Source organism: Rhinatrema bivittatum, chromosome 13 (genome assembly GCF_901001135.1).
Source record: "Rhinatrema bivittatum chromosome 13, aRhiBiv1.1, whole genome shotgun sequence".
Lineage (NCBI taxonomy): Eukaryota > Metazoa > Chordata > Amphibia > Gymnophiona > Rhinatrematidae > Rhinatrema > Rhinatrema bivittatum.
This window is the reverse complement of record NC_042627.1, coordinates 12281973-12296556: the sequence shown is the minus strand read 5'-3', so window position 1 is coordinate 12296556 and position 14584 is coordinate 12281973. Positions and strand designations below refer to the sequence as shown.

General features: G+C 44.1%; 1 protein-coding gene across 1 annotated transcript; it reads right to left on the bottom strand.

Moving 5' to 3' along the window:
- Positions 1–5546, bottom strand: ISLR2 (immunoglobulin superfamily containing leucine rich repeat 2). Its single transcript, XM_029575715.1, has 2 exons — positions 5241–5546; positions 1–3488 (listed from the first exon to the last, which is right to left on the bottom strand). The coding sequence occupies exon 2, from the start codon at positions 3478–3480 to the stop codon at positions 1411–1413; it is 2070 nt and encodes a 689-aa protein (XP_029431575.1). The 5' UTR covers positions 3481–3488; positions 5241–5546; the 3' UTR covers positions 1–1410.
- Positions 5547–14584: the final 9038 nt, after the last annotated feature.

The following is a 14584-nucleotide window of genomic DNA, read 5'->3' as shown; positions in this document are numbered from 1 at the left end:
TTTTCAATATGGGGAACAATCTTTCCAGGACAGGCGCTGGGATTTTTTTTTTTTTTTCAAATTGGGGTCCAAATCTATATTTTAACTAGCAAGATTTCCTAATCCGCCTCCCGTCGGTGAAATCAACGGGGTCTTTTGTGCGTATTTTATTAGAAATAATTTCCCGGAGAAAACTATAATATAAAGCTAATCAGTGTTGCTCAGTTCACTACAAATATATTTGAGATAAAGCCTTAACTAGCCAAGCAATAGAACCGTCGATGATTAAAAAAATTAAGGAAAAAATTGCATGGAGAAGTAGTTCATTTACAAACAAAATAAATTTACAGTGAAAACCTTTTTATTCGATAAAAGATAACAACCAGAGTCAACGTTTTAAAGTTTTGTTTTTTTTGGTTTTTTTTTCTCTTGGAGAAACGGTTGGAAAAGGAAGGTCAGATGTTATTTTCTGTTCCGTTTTATTTTTTTATATTAAAAGATTCACAGACATATAATGTATATATATTATCCTAGTAGGTTGTTCTGTTTTCTGTTGAAGAGTTTATGACGTTAGGTTTTGTTTTTTTTTTACAGAGGCAAAACTATTCCTGCTGTATGGTTTGGAAACATGGCCGGGAATAAATGATTCTCCTATCATTCTTTCACACCTCAGATTTACTTCTAAGATACACGTACACTTTCTAGTTACACTAATATAGGAATGCACAATAAGGAAATACTTTTTTTTTTCTCACTGTGTGTGTGTGTGACATGTCTTGGACAAGACCTTAACAAGGTCAACAAAGAACATAAATGACTTCCATAAAACTGTATATATAAAAAAAAAAGCACCAAGTCACACAGTTTAAGATCTACAGCACTTTCCAACACTACTAAGAAGACCTGGTTTCCTATGTTTAAGTAACACCTAGAGATTTATTTGTGGCTCCTATTTTAATCAAGTTTCTAGTCCCACTTGGCAGAAAATTCAAAACGCCGGTCAATCGAGCGAAACAGGGAGCTATCCAACACAGCAACCTCCTGAAGACGAGAATAAGATTGTCTTGTGGGAAGCCGGAACTCAGTAGGGGACTCAAGCAATGACTCCTTGAGTTAAAAATATCTCATTTTCTCATTATTCTGTCCTCTTTAACAGAGCATCCGATTTATTATCAGTAATAGAAACATTTAGGTTTAGGAAGAAGCCATTTGCCACCAATTATTACCTCTTTTTTTAATATAATTTGCTTCATTATTCAAATATCAATAAAAAGGCAAGTAAGGCTAATAATTTTGGAGGTGAGGGGAATTATATCATTGATGGCAGTAAGAAGAGTTAACGGAACGGTCAAGAATTCCCCAGGTTTACCTACGTTTTATTGTTTCACAATTTAAGTGTAGGTTTTTGAAAAAGAAGACAATCAGAGACGGTCAAGGAGCCGGGTCTTTATAGTTACCATTGATTTCCTGTGAGATAGTCACAGCTTCAGCTCCCAGGGGGAGTCTATCGCTGTATTCAGACCCCACCTCAAACTCCTCCTGATTAGTCTTGGATTGCGATTCAGGAATGGATTCAGTGATCGTGCTCCCTTCCCTTCCCACTTCTTCCTCTCCTTCCCCCTCGCCTTCTCCTTCTTCTTCCATTTCTACTTCTCCCAATTCACTGGGATTGTAGTTCTTCTCAGACTCTAGGTAAGACGCCCTGGGGTCGAAGTCGGCTGCCATATGTTTCTCCATTTGATCTGGGTTTTGAGTTTTCATGATCAGTTTATATGTCTTTCCCTGATATTTTGACAGTAGGTGACAGCATGTGGCCCCCAAGAGTGGGATGGTAGCTAGTCCCAGTAAGAAGATACTAACCACAATGATGATGATTAATGAAGGTATTTCCTTTTTGGTGGTAAATACCACCTGCACTTGGCAATCTTCTCCCGGGTAAGTAAGGCAGACCGAGTAATTCGTACCAGGTTTCAAGTTGCGAAACCAATAAGAATTCACCCCTTCCTGAATGGTGGACCAATGGACCACAGAATGTCCTTTCCCGGTGTCTTCACAAAGGTAGAGTGTTCTGAGGTGGACCTTCTCGGACTGCGTGTAGAAGGGCGTTAATTGTACTTTAGCATCTCTCTCCGACACATCTAGTGCTATCACCCCCAAATCAAAACTGTGCTGCTTCAAGTCTGAACTTTGATTAAAACCATGATTGGAGACATACTGCGTGCCTGCATTGGGACCGCATTTCTTCTCGAAGGGTGGCGGGTGGAAAGGATTCCCTTCCTCACCCTTTTCTGACCCAAGGGATGTGTAAGACGTGCGTCGGGTTGGAGGAATCTTCATGTTCCCTTCTGGTTTAGGCAAGTTGATTACGTTGTTTATCGACGTTTTTAACCCGGGACTTTTGTCAACGGGCTGTGATTTACTTGCACTGGAATCGTCTATGGGCTTAGACGGATATTTCTGTGAACCTGCCACAGCCACGTTCACCGACGTCTGGTTACTTCCCACCTCATTGGTAGCCACGCAGGTGTAAGTCCCTTCTTCTCGTTTACTCAAGCGGGGAATGACCAGGGTCCCGTTTTTAAAAGCATGAAAGCGTTCTTTGTTCTTCTTGGCAGAGTCAATGGGTAAATCGTTCCTCTCTGTTTCCATGTTGGCATCATTGATCTCGACCATCTTACCTGAGGTTTGTATTAGCCACTTGATAGTTGGCTCAGGGCTTCCTGAAGCGTTGCAGTGCAGCATCAGCGTAAACCCATCGAACAGCTGGGTGTTGTCTAAGTTGGGATGGTAGGTGAGCTGAACCGCTGGAGCTCTGCACTGCAGGTTGGGGAGCTCGCTCAGGGAAGTGGCTTTGAGATTTTCGGGGCTAAAACAGGCAATGTGTTCTTTTTCTGGGATGGAGATCGGGGTGGTCTCGGTCCAATTTTTCAGCCACATAAGGTTACAAGTGCAAGCAAACGGGTTGTAAGAGATCTGCAGATGAGACAAAAAACGCAGGGAATCGAAAGTGCCTTCCACAATGGTGGTGAACGAGTTGTTGTTGATTCGCAAGGATCTCAGCTCTTTCAGGGCGTGGAAGGCGTCGCCCGGAAGGTTCACCATGTGGTTGTTGTTCATCTTCAGGAACTGGAGGGCACTAAGGCTGTGAAGGTCTTCCCAGGGAAAGTCTACGATTTGGTTGTGACTAATGTCCAGGTTCTTCAGCTGCACCAGGATGGCGAAGGTGCCTTTCTCGATGGCGCTGACCACATTGCGACCAAGCCACAGGGAAATGACCTGCGTGACCTCTTTGAAGTAGCTCTTTTTCAGAGAGGCGATTTTATTGGCCGAAAGGTTGAGCGTGGTCACGTTGGTGGGAAACCTAGAAGGCACCACCTGGAGATCTTTGTAGGCGCAGTCCACGATATGTTGGTTATATTTGACCGTACAGGTACAAGGGACTGGACAACCATGGGCAATCCCTAGAAAAGCTGCCAAGCATATAAGGTAAAGTTGCTCCATCCCGTAGCCTAAAGAAAAAATGGAGACACAATAGTTAGTTTGCGGCACACCATTTTATTAGTCTAAATAAAGGGGGAAATTATGGATTAGTCATATATAGGGAAATATATATATATATATATATATATATATATATATATAGTCATATATAGGGAAATACCTACAGAACCTGAATGTAAACCGGTGTGATATCTCAATTGAGATGAATGTCGGTATATAAAAAATAATAAATAAATAATAAAAAATAATAAAATAAATATATATACAAAAAATAAGAATAATCACGAATTCCTCGTTCCCATATTCCATATAAAATGTAAACAATTTAAGGCTATTTAGGCAATCAAATTCTTATTGTTTTTAATTGGCAGGCATCCTTAGATTTTATTGGAGCCAGAGGAGTTATCCTTTCTGCATGAATTATTTTAGGATTACAAAGTCAGCAGAAAATACTTTTCAAACAGATCGCCGACTCCTTCTAGCAGAAAGTTGTTAGAAAAACCGGGCGGGGGGTGAGAATAAAATTACAGTGGCCATAAGGGAATGTGAAAAATAATCCAGAAATCCCTAAAACATGTCTAAAAGAAGGAGAACATCTCACGTCCTATATTACATGAGTGCCAGGAGGATGTGAGATCCCAAGCCTTTCCCATATTTGGCTTAGTTTAGTCGCTAAACTCTTTCTGAAGATTCCTTTAGCCGTCCACCAGTAACAGGGGTGGGGGAGGCGGGTGAGACAGGCCCCTCAAAATGCATAGCTGACATGGGGTGACATGGGGTAAAATGTATCAATTGGGATTATTTGCCCACCTTTTTAAATACGAAATTCACCCAAGGCGGGATACAACGTGTTAGAGTGGAAACCCAGTCAGACCAGTAGGTTTTGCATATTGGTGCTACCCAAATCTACTTTTAACAGCGAGGCTGCTCTATCAACTCTTACTGGACATTTCTTAACCACGCATCGGTAGAAGCAATAGTCTAAACAGAAAAAGGCGAAATGAAATAGAAAATAGGAGGTTAGACATTTTTAGTAGCGCACGGGTAGGGGGTAATATTTTTGGTTTTCACTCTTTTATATCCTGCTAATTCGCACCCCTAAAGAGCTGATAAGCAATGCTACAAACCCGCTCACATTTCTCTCTTTGTTTGAATTATCTCTCGGAAAAAAATATAACTAAAAAAATAAATAAATCATGAAATGAGGATTACGATTATTAAACGTATTAAAGTCCTCCCTCTACCGCAATTGTGCTTTCCGAACGGTTCTGTCCCTGAAAGGTAAGAAGGTCCCCAGGAAGAGGAGAAATACATTTGGACAAAATTATGTGAGGGACGACACCGGCATAAAAAGTGGGAAAGCGGGGTAGCCCCGCGTTTCGGATCCTTGCCGCACCCCTGGCCATCGCGCTGTTTTCCTCCAGATTTACTTATTCAGTCATAAAACACTCAAAGTAGCGCAGCCGTGCAGGGCTCCGAACGGGGGCTGTCTGTCCCACCCGAAACGAAAGGCACTGCCGGCAAAATGTGCGCGTGTAATTTACAGCGCTCTCTCCTATATTGCACGGGTGCGCGAAATTTAGAGCGAGTTTAACATTTGAATCCAAGTCGGAATCAAAAAAACTAAAAGGAACAAAGCTGTCTGTCCGTATCGTTTTGCTTAAATCTCGCTTTGCTCCCGGTCCCTTCTTTCCGGCAGACCCCACACGTGTTCCCCCGACCCCGGGGCTTTGCTCGGTAACCTCCGGTCACCTCCTTACCTTTTGCAACTTTTCCGTCGGTGGGCGAGGTGGGGGGTGGCAGAAGAGAGCCCCCAGCTTGCAGACAGCCCGGATCAAACTCCGGGGGGGAGTTGTAAGGGGGGATAGAGAGTAGCGTCAGGCGCCCAGGCTGCGGCCGGGGCCGGGCGGCGCATTTTGGGGTTTTTTTGCCTCCGACTCCCCCCGGGCTGCGAGTTGCCTGCGCTCTCCGCCGCCTGCTCTTTCCCCCTTTCCTGGGCTGCTGGGATTGGCGTCGCTGCGCGCGCGCCCGAGAGCAGGGCGAGCGCGCGCAGCCTCTCCCACCCTCCTGCCTGCGCGTTAAAGCTACAGGGACGCCACGCGAGCTTTAGCGCGTCAGCATAGGGGGGGAGGGGGGAGGTTCTGAACGCGGCTCGCCGCAGTCTCAGCTGGAAAGGGCCGTCGAGAGGAAGCAAATACGGAATCAGTTATCTTGGAAGAGACTTTTACTGTTCTTGAGAGACAATTTAAAAGAAAAAAAATAAACCCAAAACCTGAGCCGATGCAGAAGCGTTAAAACAGCCAAGCGCAGCCAGGAACCGCGCTTTCTCCGCAGCCGGTGGGGTGAAAGTTCCGCGCGCCCACGTCTCCCTCATTAAACCCAATTCCCGCGTGGACTGAAGTTGGTCCCGCACCCTGACCCGCTGCGGGTGGGGGAGCAGGTTTATGCGCAATAAGAGGGGCAGAGTAGGACTGAACAGCTGCAGGCTGCTTTCCTCACAACTTTGAAGCCTTACAGGTGCTGCTCAGATATGGTTTCAGAATTTCGTTCCTTCTTTCTTGCTTTTTTTTTTTTTTTTTTAGGCCTCCTTCATTCCCTTCTTTTCCTTACAGTACCTCTGTTTTTTGGTTTGTTTTTTTTCAGTTTTCATGTATATTATTTTATGGATCACAGGGATGGCCGGCTCCAGTCCTGGAGAGCCTCAAACAGGCCTGGTTTTCAGGTTACCCACAATGGATATGCAAAGATTGATTTGCTTATTTTAAGCTAGAACATGTACAGGTCATATGTGATACACCAGGGGTGCCCAACTCCAGTCCTCCAGAGCCACGAACAGGCCTGGTTTTCAGGTTACCCACAATGGATATGCAAAGATTGATTTGCCTATTTTAAGCTAGAACATGTACAGGTCATATGTGATACACCAGGGGTGCCCAACTCCAGTCCTCCAGAGCCACGAACAGGCCTGGTTTTCAGGTTACCCACAATGGATATGCAAAGATTGATTTGCTTATTTTAAGCTAGAACATGTACAGGTCATATGTGATACACCAGGGGTGCCCAACTCCAGTCCTCCAGAGCCACGAACAGGCCTGGTTTTCAAGCTACCCACAATGGATATTGCTGACCTATACATGTTCTAGCTAAAACATACTTTCAGCTCTACATGCACCTTTGTTTATTATCTTTGCCAATCTACTATCTCTCCACTTTATTTCTGCACTCAGGACCTTATTGGCGCAGCCCTCTATCTGCATTTTTGTATATTTGTGCATGAATATTATACAGCCTTATCACGCCGCATGGTTATGCCCGTGGGCAGATTTAAGAATATTGCACCCATAGGCAGAGGACTGGAGATGGGGCGTTTCACCTCTGGAAATCAGTGAGCAGTAGGGCGAGTCCCAGTTTATGGGTGCCTTCTGAATCTGGTGCCCTAGGTATGTCTGTGCCTAAATCTCGCCCTGGGGATATCTATCCCATCTTTCTATACAGACTGCATTGCACAGCCTTTTTTTTTTGCTAAAGTTTTTTTTTCCCCTTTTCCGTTCTATACAAAACATTCTTTTGGGAAAATAGTAAACAGAAGAGACCACAGATGTGATTAATAGCCGCTTGTTCTATTTCTTTCTCTCTCTCTCTCTACTAAGGTGTTTGCGTTTCCCATTTCTTTTCCCATGTTCTTCTTGTCTGTAGTGCATATAGCTTCAGGCATACACTATGATGAGATAATTAAATGTGGCATACAGTAGGTTTTCTGACAATATACTTCCTAATATAGATATTTATCAAGATTTCTCATCTCATATGTTGCAATACAACATGGCACTTATATGAATAATTTGTAAAGATCATGCTAGTCATGATCAATACAGGTTTAGCTGGGTTTGGGGGAGGGGTTGTGTCTGTCCAAGGATCAACATGCAATGGTATTAAATATCTGAATGCTCTGAATTTTAATAAGGCTAAAGAAAATACTGTTTTATCTAGCACGACCACCCTGGGTTCGCCTGCTTTGAAGATTCTTTTTAAATTAAATATTAACACACAAAAAAAACCCCGACGTCCTGTTCCGATGTGCTCCATCCAGCATCTTTCTCTCTCTCTCCTTTCTTTCCACCTCCCTCTGTCTTTACAAATATATTAATGACCAGACACAGACAATGAATTCCTCAAAGGGATAATATGGGCTACTTTATTTAAGGAGTTAGTAATGCATTGCAATAGGAGGAAATATATTTATAAAAGTAATTCCTTAGAAATATGTGCACTTTAGCTAATAGATACGTGTGTGTGTGTGTGTGTGTGTGTGTACACACATAAACATAGGCATACACACGTGTCCATTAGCTAACGCGTGCATATTTCTAAGGAACTACTTATCATTTGTTAGATAAACAGCAGAACCATCTAGAATAGATAGCTGTGTGATTAAATAAAGCAGCTGCTCGGATCTCCCGCCATCAGTCATAGCTAAAGGGGTGGAAGTGTGGAAGGCTATTGCCACCGGTTGACAGCACTTTGAATATTCATGCGAACACTCCTAGCCCTCATCTCAATGATTAACAAGAGAACAAATCATTAGTATTAATCAATAGGTTTTCTGAAAAAAATAATTAGCTTGCAAAGCAAATTGTGCAAACACGTTTATTAATCTGGGTAAATTGCTGTTCTTTCAAAGTTTTTCAGCTTTAGTGCAAGAAAAAAACAAAAATCCCAGGTTATGTGCTGATTAAATCCATCTGTCATGCCCCTGGACCAATGGGGGTGTCGAATATGAAGCGAGTTGAAGATTAGGAAATGATCTCAGTCTGGGAGGGTCAAGGTCATTTTCAACAAGATCAAAATGGAAAGGAATTCCAAATCAATGCCTATGCAAGCTTTGCCTTCATTTGTCTTGAGAGAGGTGTTTGTTGTTAAGAATGAAGTCACTGCTTAAGGACTGATTTTTGCAATTTAAATTGCATTAAGGAGACACCATGCAGGTTGACATAATAGGAAAAAAGACCTTTCTGAAAGGAACACTGTAGGCCCCAGGCATCCTGATGTGTGCAAAAAGGGATTCCCGGACTGTGACAGAATATGCCTCCACATTATATTTAATGCACTTATAGATTTGAGTTTCTTTACGTTTTTAAAAAAAAAAGGAAACTTACTATGGAACTGAGTTTGCTAGAATCTCCCATTTTGCTTTCATGTTCCTTTGTGGCGTAGCAGCAAGGAAATGCAAACTGAAGCAGCAGAATTGGTCCACCCTGCTGAATCACATTCTGATAAGCTGCTTTGGGATTTTTTTTTTATCACTTGCATTTGCAGTTTTTGTATACCGAAACGCCCATTTTGCCAAATCTGGCAGTGTCCCCTTAAGAGGGGGAGACCAAAAATTAAATTGGGTCTTTCTTACCCTTTTGTCCAACCTGTTGCTGAATGGATGTGAGAGTGAATCAGAGGAAAGGAACCTTGTTATCATTCCCTGGTAAAAGGGTAGTTCCCCCAAGGCCTTGTTCTTTTCCTAATGTAACTCAATAATGAATGGAAACTCTCCTCTCCTGCTTCTCCAATAGAAACAGATAAAGACCGCCATATCAATCCAGTCTGCGCATCTTCCATACTTTCAGCAAAGCCAGAGACTGTGCTTCAGAGCCGGATGTAAGATTTTGGTGCCCAGAGGCAGAGTGCCAGGGTGGCACCTCCTCGAAGCTTTGCCAGCACCTGTCTCCTAAAGCAAGTAGAAGGAGGCTGGATATTTTGGTGCCTTCAAAATTTGGTGTCCCACCCAGGCAGTTGTCTGTGTTGCCTGCTCTGCTTGCCCTCTGGCGTTAGGCCTCACATCCCCAGCACGAAGGCGTCTCTGTGACTGTCTCGTGTTTTCTGGCATTCATCCCAATCTTTGCCCCCATCATCCCATGGGGGGAGGCTGAGCTATACGTTCTCCACCTTTTCTCTAATCCCCTCCACCAGTAATCTTGACCTTTCATGGTGACCGCCACCGGGCAGGTCAGGTAATGCTAATGAAATGACCTGTAAACATTCTCTTTCTTGCCTTAACTTATAGGTACGCCATGAGCAAGGTGTACCAGAGAAACCGGCAAAGGAAAGCTTTAAATCAATGTGCAGGCGCTATGCTCACTGGAGTCTGGATCTCATATGGTTTTCTTGTCTCATGCCAGACACAAAAGGAGAAGGAGATCACTGGTGGCTTCTGCAATAAGACCCAGATTCAGAGCTGCTTGTGGAGGACTGTACATGTCAGTGAAATCCACATTTTCCTCTAGGTGGCGAACACATTACCGCCCCAATAAACTTCAACCATGCTGACAGGGAATTCCTGATGCGGTGGTAAATCTCCACTCTTTTCTTAGAGAAGACATCCAAGAAGTCGATGTAGGGTGCAGGAACCCCACGTACTGACGTTGCCAATGGGAGGTGTGGAGAAGCCATGATCCTCTTTAAGCAGGACTGTTGACAATGGGGACCCTACTTGGAGAGTTGCAGAGAAGTCCAGTCAGTTGTGGGGAATGAAGTTGTAACCATGGTAGTCCTAAGAACATGGGGTGAATAAACTTGTCAATCACATGGAGTTCAATTTCCTCGGCATGTAGCGGCCCAATGCATAAGGTTATTGGGACCGTGGTAAGGGTAATCCTTCTGGGCAAGGGATCATCCTGAATGGAAGAAATGACCAGGGATAGCTCTTTAGGAATGGTCGGAATATGTAGGTGGTCCACCAGAGACTTCTAAGGAAACTCCCCTGTGCCCCCGAGTTCATGAAGGCAAAACTGGGAAGCTTAGCTTGGCGAGGGTGATGGTCACAGGGAGGGTTAATTGAGGGGCCAGAGTTGAGGAGCCTAGGGTCAGGCCCCCATTATACCCTAGGCGGGGAAGTTTTCTGGATGGACTGGGCATTGCGAGAGTCGGTGTCCTGCTCACCCTCAATACAGGCATAGACCTGCCTGTCACCTTTGTTGGTGCTCCTCAGAAGAAAGGAGGGGAAGGGAGATAGTAAGGGGGAGAAGGAAAAGAGAGCAAGAGGAGGAAAAGGAAGAGAGGTGGCAAGAGGGAGGGGCAGGGAGACAGAGAGAGACTGGTGGAGAGGGGGGTGAAGCTTGGTTGGCTTGGCCTTTACCCCAACCAAACAGGTGTTCCACTGCCCCTGCTGCAGAGTGAATGCATCTGTAGGTGAGTAAGAGAAGCTTGAACTATTCATGTGGAAGCAAATTGGGAGCCTGTGAGTGAGAACCCCCCTAAACACATCTGATTCCCAGGCTACCCCCAAAGAATATTCATGAGGTACGTTTGCATATGTGTTTTAAGAGCCACGCACATTTGCATGCACATACAGGTTACCCTGAGAACCAGACCTATTTAAGGATCTGAAGGAGGGGATTCAGGAACCACTCCCATAGCAAGTGAGAATTGCCTACAAGCAGTTTCATGATACATTTCTTAGCAGCCTGTGATTGTGGTGGCGGCTGCTCTGGGCAAGCAGATGAGGTAAAGTTATTTTGCAATGAAAACAGAGCAAATTATTTAATTACCTCTGTGTTCAAATAGTCCCAGCTCTCTAAAATCTGTCAAGTAAAAAATTCTAAATCTGAAATTCATCCAGTACTGGATTGGCTAAACTTTGGCTGATTCTCTGATTGCAGTCTCTCTGTTGTGTTTCAAACATTCAGGTCAGGCCTGGATTAGGCAGAGCAAGCTGCTGCTGATTGGGAGCTACTTAAACCAGCATTACAGTTACTCTTCTGTTGTAATTCTAAAACCAATTGGGAGATTATAATTTTTCTTTCGCAGGAACATTAGAAAACAGAAATAAACATCCAGTTATTGGCAGTCCATCTCCTCTGTCAATAAAAAAAACAAATATAAAAAAAAATTGACAGATTATAGAGCGTATGATTTGTTTCCTATTATTAAAAGATGAATTCTCTTCCCATTGTCATGCAGATCTATTCAGCTCTTCCACAGAGTCCCAACGATTGCAGGGCAGGTTCTGTATTGTTAAGAACAAAATTACCGGTCATATGAGTGGCTTAATAGGAGAGAGCCAGTATGGATGGAACAAAGGAAGGATAAAGGATAATCAATCAATATAGTGTATTTGAATTTCCAGAAGGTGATTGATAAAAGTTCCAAATGAAAGATTCCTCTTAAAACTGAAAAGTCACGGGATAGGGGCCAGCATTTTATTCAGGATTAGTAAATGGTTAATAGAGAGAAAACACCCCACCCCCTTTCCACTCCCTTATTCTTGTCACTCAGCTCACAGGTATGTACCCGCGCTCTTCATGGCTTCTTAAAATCTGCATTGCTCGCGCAACCCGCCTATGCACATATGTGGGCGTTTCTGCACGAGCAACGCTTTTAAAATCTACCTATAAGAGTTTACTAAATAATTGCGGTTTAGCCCCGGAATCAACAAATATTAGATTTTTTTGGACATTAATATTTAACATCGCAATGGATACAATACTTGCTAAGACCATGTTACCTGCAATGTGTTCCAGTTCTGGTGAAACCTGAAATCAAATCAATGAAAATAGTAAACGACTGCAGCAATTCATTATTTATTTCTGGCTTTGCCTGACATTCGATATATTTTTCTCATCGCAAAAGTGTTTTAGTTGCATAGTGGCAAAAGGAATTGATAGGGATGGTTTAGGAGAACAAGAAGTGCCAGGGAAGGTGGAACAACTTTCACAGACTCAGTATTGTTGAATATTTAGTCAAAAATGTGCTGCCGACATCCTGTTTGATTCTTATGCCTGTGGCTGCAATGACCCTTGTGCTCCTCCTGGCCGCTTTTAACGCAGAGAAGAGGCAGCGCCCAGGGCCGGTCTGGCAGTCCATCAGCAGCTCTGCAAATGACCATCTAGGGCAGGGGTGGGCACTTCCAGTCCTCGAGGGCCACAAACCAGTCTGGTTTTCCGGATATCCCTAATGAATATGCATGAGAGAGATTTGCATGCACTCTGCCTTGGTTGTATTCAAATCTCTCTCATACATATTCATTAGGGATATCCTGAAAACCCGACTGGTTTGCGGCCCTCGAGGACTGGAAGTGCCCACCCCTGATCTAGGGGATCTGGACCTAAGAGTTTAGCCTGGCACCTGCTCCTGAGGCCTGGCGGGACCGGGCCACCGAGGGCGCTGCAGAGCTCGTAGCCCCCGGAGGGGAGGCAAGCACGGGGATCTCTTGATATGGTGACAGCTGTTGAGCAGGTTAAGAGCGGCTCCGGAGTAGCACATCATCGCCGTCAGGGGATACAGCCCCCTTCTCTACAAAATTCTCAAGCCAGCAGGGCGCAGCAAGGGAAGGGTCGGAGGGCTTCCTGGGTTGCCTTAGAAAGAGGAGAGAAAAGGGGGGATGGGTCCTGGCCTAGGAGCTTGAGCCGAGCAGCGGAAGCTATCGCATCTATCCCAAGCAACCTGTCGGCTTCCAAGTGAGGGTGGTTTTCTGGGGCTTTATTTATTTATAGCAAAACTCTTTTACAATCAAACATGCTCTTGGCAAACAACAAGTGCTAGGAGCGCATTGTGGTAGGGAAGTAAGGGCAGGAAATGAGAGGCTAGGGCCTTTCTCCATATGTCCAGGGCCTCTGTCGCCGCCGTTCCCAAGCCCTCCACGGAGCAATCCAGTTCCTGCTGCTGCATGAATTTAATTAGACCCCCAAATCCAATAAAGCATTTCCTGTTGGCTCTGGGTCTCTGTAATTATTTCCTGGAGAGAGTCACTTTCCTAACTACTTAGCATGTCCACTTTATTGGAGGCCGTGCCAGTCACTGTTGGCTAGCGGAGAAACATTTTCAGGCATGGTTTATAATAACTGATGCATTATTAATACACAATCTTCGAGGCAAAATATACCCAGAATCACCTCGGTGTGATTAGCATAATGGCACATTTGTATTCATCTCCAGACAGATTAAGCAGAGCCCCAGATTCCAGTTGTAATGTAATTGCCATCGTATGGAAAGTTTTTGTTTTTAATAATGTTCTTTAATTCTATTTCCCTACCATTTTATTCTTTTATCGCTGCATTAAAATTGGCAGCTACCTTCTGATGCTTATTCAAGCTTTATGTAATCAGCTGTTCCCTGGCAATTATTTTCAGAAAGGAGGCGTTCACTGTACCAAGATATTTACTCTGGGCTTGATTCACCCAGATTCAGGACTTAAGAAACTCGTCAGATAGGAAGCTATTGGCTGTGTTTAGAAATTGCAGCTCTAGGGCTCTGTGGTTCTCATGAAAACCACATAAAACTCTTTTGCGTGGCTTTTTAGACTGGTCCTCAATAAGTCATGTAATATAGTATCAGCATTCCTGCAGTATACCTGGCCCTCATTATCCCGTTCCTGGTATGTAGGGTTGTTCTACTGAAGTCCCCATTGTCTGAAATGAGGCTGAGGAAGCACACAGAGCATACTCTGACCACGATATCAGCTGGAACTAAGGACAGGAAGCTAAAAACATTTGCTCAGAATTCAGTCACCATGCTGCCTCATTCAAAACTTCTGAAAAGCACAGGCATCAGGACAGGATGGGCTACCCAGTCCCGGGCTCCACCGAGTTTCCCTGCCCCCAAGCCATAGAGGATTTTAAGTCTCTGGACCCATCTCCCAAAGAGCAAATGCCAGCACGTCAAGGCTGTCTATGAGTTTGAACTGCATGGGTGCCTGCACTCTGCTAAAACGTGCTGTTTCTTTCTCTGTAATATCACCAAAATCCATCCCTTCCTTTCTGGACACACTACCAGAACCCTTCCCACCCTCTCATCTCCTCTCGCTTAGATATTGTAATCTGCTCCTCACAGGTCTCCCAGTGAGCCATCTCTCTCCACTACCATCTACATTCCTGGCTGAACCATGGGTCTGAAATAGGCTTCCTGAACTGCTGCACAATGCTTCCTCTTTCATCTCGTTTAAATTCCACCTAAAGACCCGCCATTTTGAGGTTGCTTTCACATCTTAGGCCTGATTTGTCTGCTTTTAGCCTCATTACTTTATGAAATGCCCCGAGTCTCTTGCCCTGTATAGTTTGTCTTATTAGATTGTAAACTCTATTCAGCAGGGACTGTCTTTTTAAAATGTTTGTACAGT